This window comes from Phascolarctos cinereus, unplaced genomic scaffold (genome assembly GCF_003287225.1).
Source record: "Phascolarctos cinereus isolate Bilbo 61053 unplaced genomic scaffold, phaCin_HiC Scaffold_2;HRSCAF=192, whole genome shotgun sequence".
In the NCBI taxonomy this organism is placed as follows: Eukaryota; Metazoa; Chordata; class Mammalia; order Diprotodontia; family Phascolarctidae; genus Phascolarctos; species Phascolarctos cinereus.
Genome location: NW_027555625.1, coordinates 32,806,618 through 32,821,445, shown reverse-complemented (window position 1 = coordinate 32,821,445; position 14,828 = coordinate 32,806,618). Strand labels below are relative to the sequence as shown.

The 14,828-nt window shown below is 41.3% G+C and overlaps 1 protein-coding gene across 1 annotated transcript in view; it reads right to left on the bottom strand.

The window, feature by feature from the left end:
• The window catches only part of DNAH6 (dynein axonemal heavy chain 6), a 250,339-nt gene that overhangs the window by 37,600 nt on the left and 197,911 nt on the right, over positions 1-14,828 (bottom strand). The window contains exons 65-68 of the mRNA XM_078149111.1: positions 13,199-13,334; positions 10,420-10,571; positions 5,876-6,066; positions 3,350-3,510 (exon numbers count right to left, since the gene is read on the bottom strand). Coding sequence (XP_078005237.1) covers positions 3,350-3,510; positions 5,876-6,066; positions 10,420-10,571; positions 13,199-13,334 — 640 coding nt within the window. The remainder of the gene's footprint in view (positions 1-3,349; positions 3,511-5,875; positions 6,067-10,419; positions 10,572-13,198; positions 13,335-14,828) is intronic.

Genomic DNA, 14,828 nt, shown 5'->3' with positions numbered 1-14,828 from the left:
ATTAACTTCTTCTCTTTATTCTTCTATGAACTTTCAAACGGGGAAAAAGTCTGGAAAAGACTTTATGCTGAAGACATATTTATTTCTTAATATTTCCAGAGAAACTGAAAAAAGAGTTCTTTAATAGGCTGCCACAAGATTAATATTTGTGGTTGCTAATGTAATAAAAGAATCATTTTTAAGGAAAAAGGTCTAACTTTTCAGATGCATAATAGAAAATTAAATTATTTATGCTTATGGCGAGTCTAGTTATTTGTGCCAGTGATAAAACCAGGTGTCATTATTCACTGGGTATAGCCACCTGCAATTTACTCCTAGAGCTGTGGAGGGAGGAAAGAGCTATGGTGTTACCCCTGAAAATCCTCACTTCTCCTATAATGACAAACATCATATTACCCTTGCAGAACCTTAACATATAAAGTAATGGCAAATGTCATTTTGAAAAATGAGTCCCATTGCCTTTTAGGACCTAGAGGGAATATAGGAATGCATAGTACCATTAATAGAGTTTGTTGTTCAGTAATTTCCATCATGTCTGACTCCTTGTGACTCCATTTGGGGTTTTCTTGGCAGGGATACTGAAGTGGTTTGACATTTCCTTCTCCAGCTCACTTTACAGAGGAGGAAACTGAGGCAAACAGGGCTAAGTGACTTGCCCAGGGTCACACAGCTAGTAAGTATCCGAAGTCAGGTTTGCTTGACATATAGTAGACATATAATATATAGTTATTGAGTTAAACTGCCCACTCTCTCTCTTTTTAATTTCTTCCTTTTTTGGGGGGCAAGAGCTAGGCAATGGGGTTAAATGACTTGCTTAGGGTCACACAGCTAGCAAGTGTCAAGTGTCTGAGGCCAGATTTGAACTCAGGTCCTCCTGACTCCAGGGCCAGTGACACTCTCTCATATGCTGGTGAATGTATGGAGTGTAATTTTTCTGCATCGAACTCAGGGCTAGTTGATGACCATGAAACACATTACTAATTTCAGGACTTACTCTCTAGCAATTTCTCAGCAGAGCTGTGACCAGCCGCTGTAGGGAAGGCAAGCTGCTGCTTATGGCATGACATGCAATGGTGGAAGCAATGGGGGATTTTCTTTAATGTTCCTTTTAATAAGCACACTTTTTATTATCCAGGAAATGGATGATGGGAAAGGAGATGGCAAGAGTGATGGTTCACAGATCAATAGCCTGAGTGCTGCACTGGTGTCCAAGAAATGCTGTAAAACCTAAGGAAGGGCTGCAGTGTATTGGCCATATTTTCCACAAAGCATTTATGTGAGGACAAGGACAAGAGAAGCTCAGAATGATTAAGACACGGAGGGGCTGGCATCTGCCTCAGTGGAGGGAGTGTCCACGTTGAGGAGATCCTAGCTTTATTGAGGTATTGCCATGGATTATAGAATCTAGCTTGAGGCTGAGTGGGACTTCAGAGGCCTGGCGGTCCAGCCCTTCCAATTTACAGAGGAGGAAACTGAAGCTCAGGAAGGGTATAAGAAACAAGTGGCAGAACCAGGATCCTTGAACGCTGAATCTTTCCTGATGTGCCGCACCTCCCATGACATGTTGGTATGGATTCTGTGAGAGGCTGAGTTCTCTGTGTTCTAGTCCATGAACTGAGGCCTTACCATGTGTCAGGTGCGGAGGATACAGGAACAAAGAATGAAAGCATCCCATCACGGTGAGCCTAGGGATCAAAGACATCACTAGGCAGGGACATGTGAGGGAGCGACTTTGAAGCTCTGCCTCAGGGGTCCTGTCCTGGCACTGCTTCCCCGCCTCTGGGAGCACAGAACATGCTCAGTGTCCAACAGTTTGGTGTCATTCAACATTAGCTGGAATAAGATTTGTGGGATTTCTTGAACTCCCTGACCCACTACCATAAAAATGAATTTAGGAGAGACACTGGACCTCTGATTTCAGCAGCCTAAAGAACTACCAGGGGAGGAAATTCCTCCACCAATTCAGATTGGTGCTTTCCCTGAAACCCAGTCTTGGACAGTTGCCTAGAGCACTGTCAGGTGAAGGGACTGGCCCTGGGTCACAAAGGCAATATCTGTCAGAGATGAGGCTTGAGTCTCAGTCTTCCTAGCTGTCTCTCAAGAAAAATATTCAAGTTTTATCAGGTACCACTGAATACTGTCCAGTGTGATGCAGTGAAAAGGGATGGCTTGGGCTCAAGATCCAGCTTTGGTAAAATAGTAGATGATTTTAATTAAGAGGACCTTGCATAATGTCCTATTTATTTTTTTTGCACAGGATCTAATCTCAGTATGTCTAAATGGCATTTCCTCGGAGCAAGCAGGTCATTGGAAGCATCTCCCTGGGGTGAAGCAGCCAGTTCTAAGAGGCACATCTTTATGGTTTACCCTTTAAAAACTCTTTAGCAGCCAAGACCCCTCAGGGTCTGAGCTTGTCTAGCCAGGCCCTGGGAAAGGCAGAACTATGATTACTGAGACAACCCTCTGCCTCAAGCTTGGTGAGAACAGTCACAGATCTCCAACTGAGACAGGAACGAATTCTAGCAAGCCAAGTTGGGGTCTTTAGTTGGGAACTGTCCATGGAGATCACCTGGCTGAGATAAAGGAAGACTGGGCAGTGGTGGTGGTGGTACTGCCAGATGCTGTCCCTTCTTGTGAATAGAGCCTGAAACATTTTGTAGGTCAGTGAAAACTGTTATAAACCAAAAGAATTTTGAAAAAAAAAACCACAACAATATCAACATCCCTCTGTACATGAAAACACACACACACACACACACACACACACACACACACACAAACCAACCAAATTTTTCACTTCATCATTTTCTATCCATTATATCACATTGACTAAAATTTCTGATCGTGTGACCAGAAGATGATTGTAAGCCTGGAAGGGTAGGTTCTTAAACACATAAGCTGAACTCCCCATGTAGAAACTCTCTAAGGCTTTTAAGTGGCACAGAGGGTGTGGACCTGCATTGGTGGATTGGAGCTCCCTCACATGAGAATTCTCTATAATAAGTCAATAAAATCACAGGCCCAGTACCAATCACAGCCTCAGTTTCCTCATCTCTAAAATGGGGATAATAATAGCACTTCCCTCATGGGGTTGTTGAGAAAAATAAAATGATGACATAGATAAAGTTCTTTGGAAACTTAAAAATGCTTATTATTGCCCTAGTGGATGGGAATGTGGTTCACGCCTAGACCAGATGGTATCATCTATGTGGAAGACTCATCTTGGGTGTTCTTGGGTGTATCAAACCCCCATTATACCCTACCCATTTATTTTTCTTTCTTAGTATTATGCTGGCATGCTCATGGGGATTTTGTTCTGAATTTAAATAGAAAAAGGCAGTTAACATACTTGGTTCTGTAAAGCTTTTAATAAGCTCTTCCATAGGCAACATCCAGGATACTGCAAGGTGACAGTTTTGAAGAAATACCCAATTTCCTGATTTCAAAGCATCCTTAATCATCTTTTCAGCAATAGGTCCTTGGCCTTGTCCCAGTGAAATTGATTGCACTCTGAAATAAACAGAAAAGCTCCTTGACTCTTTTTTTTTTTTTGCAAACGTTGAAACATAATAAAAATGGTAAGATCTTAGGTAGAAAATATGTCTTTCCAAGTATTCCTTTGAATACCAGGTACAAACCTCTCCATTAAGAGACATTCACCATCTAAGCTTCTGATTTTGAGAAATTCTTAAATGAAATCAAAAATGTACTTAAAGAAAAATATCTCATGAACTAAAAAAATTGGGGGAATGTATGCCACTGTCTTGACCTTGCCCCCAATGCCACCTGAGAGTCCTGCTGCCATGATGGTATTGGTTATAGTTGAAGTTAACAGACAAATGAACACCCAACCCTAGCCAGCATTTCTTTGGGAGGAACAAATGTCCTGGTAGGCCAATAGTTCCTGGGTCTAGTGATTAGTCCAACAGTCTGGGGAAGAAATTGTATTACATCGTTATCCTACTTACTTTTTAGTTATCCTCATCTTCAATATCACCTCCTGAAGAATTAACACTCCATAGTGTCATGAATCCAGAAACTCATGTGACTCCCATGAATATAACCTTGGGACTTTCTTTAAAATCTATTCAGCAAGAACGTATTTCTTTTTTATTTATATTTTGGGGGACACAATTAGGGTTAAGTGACTTGCTCAGGGTCACACAGCTAGTTAAGTGTCTGAGGCCAGATTTGAACTCAGGGCCTCTTGATTCTAAGGCTGATGCTTTATCCCCTGTACCACCTAGCTGCCCCTGAGGGCCTATTTCTTTAATGGGTTATGCTTAGCTAGGAAATTTATTACAAGGAGATAGGATGAATTAGGAAGGAGAAACGATGAAATGTGTAGGAACCCAACTTGTCTTTCTTTGGCAGTTAAAATATGAACCTTGCATTGAAGGTAGGAAAATAAGTTGGAAGTACTCATGGTCCATTATGATTTGCTAATAGTTTTTTTAAAAAGTTTAACAAGATCTATTTAATCATCTCAAATACCATGACATTAGAGGCAGGTAGGGTGCAGTAGAGATAGTGCTGGGCTCAGAATTAGGAAGACTCCTCTTCCTGAGTCCAAATCTGGCCTCAGACACTTACTAGTTGTGTGACCCTGGGCAAGTCACTTCACCTTGTTTCACCTTGTTCAATTTCCTCATCTGAAAAATGAGCTGGGGAAGGAAATGGCAAACTACTACAGTATCTCTGCTAAGAAAACCCCAAATGAGGTCACAAAGAGTCAGTAACGACTGAAAAATGACTAGATAATAAAAAAACCCCATGAAATTAGAAGTTATAATCACTGTTTCCTGTCTTTTAGCCTTATTTTGATTAGAGATTTCACTGGCATAAGAACTCCTAGATGAGTAAACTCTCTCCTCTAATGCAGGCCAGCAATTTCTCTACAACTTGTAGTCCCAGGAAGATACCGAGAGCAAAGTGAAGATAAATGACTTGTTCAGGGTGTCAGAGGTATTTTCCTGACTCCGAGGCATGCTGCTTCTCTTAGGATCAGAGAGTTAGAAGTGCAAGGGACCTTGGAGGCCTTCCAATTCAATCCTCCCATTTTATGAAGAAAACTGAGGCACAAAGTAGGCAAGTGACCTTTCCAGGGTCACAAAGCGAATATGCCTGAGTCAAGATTTGGACTCACATGTTCCTGTCTCCAAGTCCAGTAATCTGATGCATGCATTGTACTGCCTAACTCCTACTTTAACATGACAAATAATTCTTTGTACATTTTTTTTAAAAAATGGATTAATTTAGATCCAGTATTAAAAAATCACTTAGCCCAACCTCTTCTTACATGGTTAAGTGAAAAAATTTTCCTAATAGAACAAAACTCTGATTTTTTTTTTGAAAAATGAATTTTTTGAAAAAAATTCATTTTATAGAAAACTTATCTAGAATTCATTTCTTGCATTTCTTGAGGGATTGCACAGCCTAAGACTCTATATCTGTCTGTCTCTTCCCTTTGTCCTCTCTCTCTCTCCCTCTCTCCCCTTTGTCCTCTCTCTCTCTCTCTCTCTCTCTCTCTCTCTCTCTCTCTCTCTCTCTCTCTCTCTCTCTCTGTCAAGTACACACACACATACAGGATAGCTGAACTAGTAGGTGTTTAGATTTCTAATTTATATTGAAAATGTAATAAAAATCAGCTAGAGGGCATAATACAGAAACAAACTTGCGGTCAGGAAGGCCTGAGTTCAAATTTTGCCTCAGATACTTACTAGCTGTACAAATCACTTAGCCTCAGTTTCCTCATCTGTAAAATGAGTATCATAATAGTATCTACCTCAAGAGTTGTTACACTTGTAAAATATCTTGCAAACTTTAAAGCGCTTTTTAATGTTAGCTATCATCATCCTCATGGTCACATCCTTACCTTTCTGAATATCCGCTTTCTCTTGCAAATCTCTGAAAGGCTCCCATTGGATCTGAGCCTGTGCTTAAGATGAAAACCAGTGGGGTGAAGCAGGACATATCTTGGTAGAGAGTTGCTAGATCAACTGGTGGATTCTCTATAAATTGTTTCCCTAGATTTTCTATCACAAATTCTGTAATGGCAAAAACCACCTGGGAATTTTAAAAGACATATATGTTAAATGCAATAAATTGTTTAAAGTTTTCTGTTTTAACACATGGATTTCCTCTTCAGCACCACAGAGCGAATCATTCCTTGAGAGAGAGGGTGGTTAACAATGTTGTTTCCTGCAGAGTGGTTAAGAAGGATGAGGATGGAGGACAGGCCAACAGATCTGGCAATGAAGGAAATCACTGGTAACTCTGGAAGCAGAAGGAGAAAAGAAACTTTCTGGATAATGATGGAGTAGGACTCTTCTAAGTTGGTGGAGTAATTTGTCTGATTAGTTCCTGTAAATAATGAAACCTTGGTATGTCCACAACTTGGGACTTGCAGGCACTCTGTTTGCATCCCTCAAACTCGATTATTGAGTTTGTTTCCAGACACATGTGACGTTCCCACTCCCCTACCTCCCTGCCATGCTTGCCATCCATTCTCTCCTTACTTCCTATTTTTAGCATCTCTAGTTTTTTTTTTATATGAGGCAATTGGGGTTAAGTGACTTGACCAGGGTCACACAGCTAGTAAGTGTCAAGTTTGGTCTGAGGCTGGATTTGAACTCAGGTCCTCCTGACTTCAGGGCTGGTGCTCTATCCACTGCACCACCTAGCTGCCCCTGTCCATCGTTTTCAAAGAGAATCAATGACATCACGGATGACATCTTGACTTGTATGTGAATTGGATTTAAGTGACACAGAGCTGCACAAAGTCACCAGCCTCCTTCTCTCTTCCGGAGACCAGGGACAAGACAAACGTCATGGCCCGGGATGCCGTGGTTGACCCTGGCGTCTTCCATGTCTGACCAAGCTCTAAGCGCTCCACAGTGCTTGCTTCAGCTGCCTTCATGGCCATTGGAACAAATTGTTCTCATCTTCCCATTCCTCGAGGGGAAGTCTTCACATGCTTCAGGTAGACATCCCCCAACTCATCAATGGATTTGGGGGGTATTGATTATCCTCAACCTGGTTTAGCCTGTCTGCCAAGATGGTTTTCCCCAGGGTGCGTAGCCTCAGTGCACGCTACCTCTTCTTGAAGCTACAGGTGAGAGCCAAGTAAAAGGCGGACACCAAATGCGGGTGAGCAGCCCTGAATTTAAAGGTTCAACAAGCCTTCACACTGGAGGTGCTAGTCTTCCTGAACACCCCTTCCCTGCCTGCCCAGTTAGCCTGTATCTTTCTCTGTGCCTAACTACATACATATCTCCCGCAGCTATATGATAAATCCCTCTAAGGCAGAGACTGTTTTGCGTTTGTCTTTGTATTCCTGGGGCCTAATACAGTAGTAGGCCCTTAATAAACTTGCTTGCTGATTTACTGATGAACTGTTTCAAACTGGGATAACCAGGTTTTGTTTGCTCTGGTCCTACTGTCCCAGGACCAAGCAGGCTAGATCTCTCCTTCAGGGTTCTAGGGTATCCTGGGTGGGGGGGAGGGTTAAAAGTGTTTTTTCCTTTGCCATCAGTTCAAGCCCCCTGCCACTGGATATTCTCCTATTTTTAGGGGCCAGTAGTGACTAGCACTTGAATTCTATTTGATAATTTACCATTAGTCAGTGTATACAGAGGGGATTTTATTTCACAGGTATAGCAAGAGCAAATGTAGAAACATTTTCCCAAATAGTTTGGGGGCAAAATCCACTCTCCATTACCTTGATCTGTTGGGGTGGGTTGGGAATTAGGATCATAAGTTAGCTCAGTTCCTAAATAGCATTGGTCCTGTCAAATTCATGTCCAAAGATAGCATTGCTGTGAGATGAATCCTTGCACTGGCCCGGGGTCACCAAGGTCACACCCAGTGGCTCCTTAATTGTTGTTTCTTGGGCCACTGATACTGTACTGGCCGTAAAACCTAACCTGGATTCGGACTCCTAAATTTCCATAAGGCACTTTTCTGACTTTTGAAACCCCTAAGGTTAGAGATTCTACTCCCTGAACAAATGGAAAAGAATAAAGGAAAAGGCCAAGGAGGCTCCATTTCTTGAGGGCTATATAGCTTTACAGGGAGAATATTAGTTGAAAGCAAATTCATTTAATGCAATAGCATAGTAAGAAAAGTATCAATGAAACACGTCTTCCACATGTCTGGGGCACAGACTCCCAAAATCTATTTACCACAAGTGGGAAAGGTGTACATTCCAAGGTAATATGAGTGAAGAGACATCCACATGAGGGGCATGTGTGGCACACGCATGGGGGAAACATGCAGAGGTGTATGAACCTATGGTTAGAGAAATCAAAATTTGAATCCTGCTTCAGACACTTAGTAGTTATATGACCCTAGGTAAGTCACTTAACCTCTGTCTGCTTCAGTTTTCTCATCTGTAAAATAGGGATAATAGCAGCACTTACTTCACAAAATTATTATGAGAATAAAGTAAGAGTCTATGCAAAGTGTTACATCAATGCTAGCTCTTATTATTACATATGGTGAGGGCACAGCCTTGGCTTCCAACCTCTGACTGCTCAAAACTCCTGATGCTTTAGGCCACCTAAATCTAATAATATCATTACGCTGCTCCCATTCAATGTGCCATAGTCTATCTGCTAGGGGGCAGTCTGCTGGCCTTGCGGTCACTTTTAGCTGCTGCTCTGCTGGTGTCCCGGTGACTGGTAGGTGTTGTTGCACTGGGAATTTATTTACGGAGCTTCTCCTATAGTTCTGGAATTTGTATGACATCCTCATCTGAGGCGCTCTTTTGTCTTCATTAAAGGAAGAATGGCTCTGACATCCTTCTTTTAGCTTTCAGAGCACAAAGGTTTCAGTTCTGACTCCTTTGGTCATGCAGGCCTTCACATACACCCCCATCATGAGACAGGAGTAAAAAAATCCTCTGTTGTATTTTTACCATAAGGAGTAGGACTTGTTAGTTTCCAGAATCTTAGCTATATATAGCTTTTCTCTTCAGGAAAATGTTTGCCTCTGTGGACCAAACTCTTCCGAAACACCCATGAGTGATCTAGCTAAGCAAAGGCTACAAGCATTTAATCTATCTTTGAATCTACTTTCCCCGATTACCAGGAGTAAGGTCTCTGTCCCAAGCCTCTATCCAACTTTGGGTTAGAAAGTTGCTTTTCTTTTTAATGACTTCCAGACTGCATACAACTATACCTTTAAAATAATTTTTAGGGGAGCTCTTTCGTCAAACTGCCAAGAGCTATCTGGTTTAGAGGCCCCATGGGTTTTTCTCCCCGACTTTGATTTTTTAGATGTCCCATGCAAATGAAAAGGAGGGAGGATGGTGAAATCCTAAAACTTCCGGTGGAGCTGAGGCAAGTCAGAGGAATCTCCCTACATCCTAATGCTTGTTTTCAAATTCCTATTTTTAGAAAGTATATGTAACTAGCAATAAGCTTCCCAGCCTCTGAGCTGCTCTTGTCCTGATTTATTATTTTCGTCATTGCTCCTAGAAGCCATCATTGCCCAACACTCTTTTCTGCTCGGAGACATTACACAGAAACATCCTGTCATTTGAAATGTGTGTGACCTTAACCCCTTTTGTTGTTGTTCAGTTGTTTCAGTCTGACTCTTTGTGACTCCTTTTTATGTGTTTTCTTGGCAGAGACACTGGAGTGGTTTGCCATTTCCTTCTCCAGCTCATTTTACAGATGAGAAAACTGAGGCAAACAAGGTGAAGTGATTTGCTCAGGGTCACATAGCTACTAAGTGTCTGAGGTTATATTTGAACTCAGGTCTTCCTGACTCTAGGCTTGGTGTTCTATACTCTGCACCACATAGCTGGCCACATATTGATTTAGAAAACTACAAGTTAACATTACCTATGTTGTATTGTACTTTCATTAATTTTGTCAAACATTTCCCAATTACATTTTAATCTGGTTCATGGAGTATTGGGGGAGTTTTGCCAGCAGCTGTTGGCCTGTGGTGGCAAGTGTGACATCTCTACATAATTTCTAAGGTAACTTACACCTCTAAATCTTTGATTTGGTGATCTATTTTACTTCAAGTCTTTCCCAAAATGTTTTGGTTGGCCCATATTATCTTCTTTACTGCAGACAAACTCCCAGGTTCTCATCTTCTCCATTGGCTGGGCATACGGTCATATAAGTGTGCACTACCTTAGAGAGCTCTCAGCCATTGCATATGGGCATCCCTGTCCCGGGGATGATCTTTATGAATAATTTTGAAATCACTCAGATAATCTGAGCATTCAGACCTTAGCTAGAGTACTGACTCTATTAGTACATGAAATGCAGAATTAGGTGCAGTTGGCCCATGGTTACTATTGAAACAACACACTAAATTAAATTAATCTGTGAATCATAAATTATGTGAAAGAGTAAGATAAAAGTATTCTCTTAGTTTCTAAAAAGGAAAACATAATCTTACCTTTTCTTCTTTAAGGCATTTAATAAGAATTAGTTTCTGAAACATGCTCAAGTCTGTATTCCAGTGGTTTTTGGAACCAGGTGATTCTTGGCCTTCTGTTTCTCCAATATAGCCATCCCAGGATTTGGGGTTAATATAGGTTTTTAAATTTCCTGAAAATTCAGTTTTGGAGAAGGATTAAAACTAGTTTTTAACTAGTAAACTACTACAGTTCAATTCAATCCAACATTTATTAAGTGCCTACTAAGTGCTAAGTGCTTTGGGTGATAGAGAGATTAAATAAGACATTCCCTCTGCCATCATGGGTCATTCAGTTGAGGAGGGGGGGTATGATGCATATGTAAATGACTGAAATTTAAAAAGAGAGCATGGTACATGCATAAACATGAAGGGAAAGTGGCTTCCTGCAATATAGTGGCTGCCCTGGGTAGGGGGCAAAGTTGTATTCTATCCAACCAATCTTGCTTTACTGGTTGGATAAAAGGGTTCTTTATTTTCTATGAATTTCCTTGACTTTCTCTAGTCTTAAACTAGCACCAGGTGGCCCACATTAACCTAAAAGAGTCTTCCCCAGTGGCCTACGGTCATTATCTGTTTATTCTTACATACATTCACCAGGCAGAGACAAAGGCTGTATTTTCCAGAAACCTATAACAAACTACAAGTTTGATATTTTGCACTGTACCTTATTGCTTCCTCTAATGACATGAAATTGCTCTCGGCTCTGTAAAACACATGGAACTTCCAAAAGAATGGGTATAATGTCAAGCAGCCTGAGTGGGCTGTATGATTCTTAATGAATTCTGCCATGGGCTGACAGAATACCTTGTCCTTTTGAGGATGATAGGAAATGCTTGATGTATGAATTAGATAAGAGAAAGCATTTATTAAGTGCTTACTATGTGCCTGGCACTGTGTTAATCGCTGCGGATGTCAATAAAAGCATGCTAGACAGTCCCTACTCTCAAGGAGCTTACATTTTAAAAATGGAAGTCAACACATAAAGGAAAGCTAGAAGGAGGGAGGGTTTATACATAGAGTGGTATCATTGGAGATGTCCAGAAAATACTGTGAGCAAGATAAAGCCAATACCATGTGGCTCCAGGGGGTCGAGTTGGATTTGCTGGTGGGGGGAGTGGAGATTAATAGGCCAAGTGGAAATGGCATGGTTAAAGATATCCAGTAAGTGTCATGAGAGAATAAGGTCAAATCTTGGTAGTTCCAAGGGTAAAATCCATTTCTAGCTGCTCTTGTCATTTGGCTTATGGGGGCAGGAGGTCACAACCTTAAGCTCTTTCTGTAGGCTCCCTCCAAAGGTGAGCTGTGAATTGTGGGCCTCTATCAGATACAGTGAGAAGGCTGCTTGACATTATACCCATTCTTTTGGAAGTTCCATGTGTTTTACAGAGCCGAGAGCAATTTCATGTCATTAGAGGAAGCAATAAGGTACAATGCAAAATATCAAACTTGTAGTCCCGGGATCTGAATTCAAATCCTGGCTTTTCCCCTATCTATGTGTCCCTTGGAGAAGTCACTTATTTACTATGGGCCTCAGTTTCCTCATCTGTAAAATGAGAGGGTTGCACTGTACACTTTCTTTTGTCCAATCTAGCTCTAAATCTATAATCCTACGCTTTTATGCAAGAATTAGAAAAATCTCAAGATGTGGTTGCTATCATAAATATGGTGGCATAATCTGGGCTGGTGGTGAGTCTGTATCAAATACCACAAGCACCAGGCACCAATGTCATGACAGAACTGCCAATGACTGTATAAGTCCATATAGCTTCCCCTAGACCTCTTGGTCCTCTGGTATATATCACACCCTTTGATATTTTGATGTGCTTGCCAGGCCCTATGTAATAAAAATTAATGCCTATGAGTGGGGTCTTTTATCTGGATCAGGGCTACTGTTCTGCTAAAGCTATTTTGAATGCTTTTTGTCTCTTGGGTTTCCCAAATAAGCCATCATAACATCTGCAAATGGAGATACCTTTTATTTCTATCTTTTCTTTGGCTAAGCTACTTCATTTCTTGCCTTACTGCTATAGCTAGCATTTTTATTCCAAATAAAAATATATTTCATAATAATAATGATGAAAAACAACTATTTCTAGTTATTTATCATTATATCTAGTTATTACCACTAGTAATGGTAAGAAATAAAACTGTTTCAAATAGTAACGGTGAGAGTGGATGATCTTGCTGCCCCCTTGTTCTTAGTGGGAAAACTTCTAATGTTTTAGTTTTAAAGCTAATTCCAGGCTTTGTTTCCAGGGAAATACTCTTATGATGATAAGTAAAGCTCCTCCTTATTTTAGGTTTTGGTTTCAAGGAAATACTTTTATGATGATAAATAAAGTTCCTCCTTATTAGAATGTAATTAGAGGACAGGGACTGTTTTTGCTTTTTCTTTATATCTCCCAGCACTTAGCATAGCAGCTGGCACACAGTAAGTGCTAAATAAATGCTTCTTGATTGACATTCCTCAACAATTCTCCTCCACTATTTAAGGAAATTTTGTTGGTGGAAAAACTGAAGTAATGTTTTTTTATCTATTGAAGAATATAGTAAGGAATAACAATGTCAAAGAGGAGAGAAAGTCAAGTAATAATTAGGGATGACTTGAGAATTAGGAATTTCCCAGTGAAGAAGATCAATATTGCAATTAATTCATTAACAAGCACTTACTAAGTGCCGACTTAGCCGCCATGATTGGTATAGGGGAAGAGCCCAAGGGAGCCCTGCTTTTAAAAGTCCTGGCAACGTGTCATATTACCGAGTCTGATTGAAATGGGAGTGAGCAATATCTCTGACGATATTCCCTGAAAAGCCGGAAAGGTGTCTTCCAAGTCAAAACAGGCCAACCACATAACATCTAAGAGCCAGGGAATTTCAGGCTTGACAGGGCGCTCCTATAGTGGATAGAAGGCAAAAAGAGCAACAATTTACAAAAGACAAACACCAAATACTCCTTTATCTCACTACAGTGACACTCCATCTCTTGCCCAAAGGAAGTGACAAGCTATACTGGTTAAGTAGGGAAAATGTCTGCTGGATTTTCTAGTAGTGTCTTCCCAAAAGAAAGCCAGCTGACGAAAGGTGGGTGGGTTGATATACTGAGGGAAACAACTCGGTATAAAGGCAAGAGCTCCGGGCTTGGCTATCTGGAGTCCTGGGTTCTAGTTTTGGCCCTTGCATCTAACTAGCCATGTGGGTCTCAGTTTCCTTATTAATAAAATGAGAAAGGTTCTTCTAGTCCTGTCATGTCTACTAAACTACTTGTGAAGGTGTTCTCATGAAGGGTTAAATTTAAGTGTAATTAGTTGTGAGTTTTTCTTCCCCACCCAAAGCCTCCACATGTGAAAAGCATCAGCTTCTAGGAATCATAGTCCCTACAACTTTCAGGAGGATGACGTAGGTTAGGGAGGGTGAGGGGTACAGATGGAAAGGTAAACTGCGGTGAGAGAAAGGCAGCCTCCTGGGATGGTGGAGAGGGGTGGGGTAGGTCGGGGAGTTGGACAGTTATATCCTCCCCCCTACTGGGGTGGATAGCAGTTGGAGTAGAGATGGAGACTGGACTTACTTCCATTGATATGGGAAACTCCTAAGTGAGATAACTTTTTCTACCAAAACAAGTTGGTACCTTCTAGTCATGGAGAGTTACCTAGAACACTACGATACTAAATGATTTGCCCAGGTTCAGTTAATGACACAATCAATAGATGCCAGAAAAAGGATTTGAACTTAGCTCCCCTCTCAGTCTACCACAGCCACCAGGCTGCCTCTGAAACTTAAATGTGAAGATGGAAACAGGCTCTGTTCATTATTCACCACCCCCCTCCTCCTGCCCCACCCAGTCACTTTCTCTGAAGCTAAAATAAACTTTGAAATAGGAAGGCTGGTCCTAAAGCTGAATTAACTGAATTGTGAGTAGAGAAACTCAGACTAAATGCAGGTCTTAATTAAGATAGAAAGAAGAAAGGTGGTGGGGAAGACTTGGGGTCACATGGTTGAACATTGTGATGTGAAGGTGGCACTATGGGTCCTAGCCTGCTCATCTACCACTTGGGGGTGAGCAGGAGAGAGCATGAGGGACAGTGGGCCCTTTGTCCTTCACACACAGAGGATGTTCACAAGGCAGGTGTATCCCTTTTGTTTAGAAGTTCTTGGGGCAGCTAGGTGGCACAGTGGATAGAACACCAGCCCTGGAGTCAGGAGGACCTGAGTTCAAATCTGGTCTCAGACATGTAACACTTACTAGCTGTGTGACCCTGGGCAAGTCACTTAACCCCATTGACTAGCCAAAAAAAAAAAAAGGTTCTTTTGTGCCTGTCTAAAGCCCCCTCCTCCTCTTTCCCTGGCCCTATTAAACTCTACTAGACTAGGGCTTTAATGCTCAAGTAGTT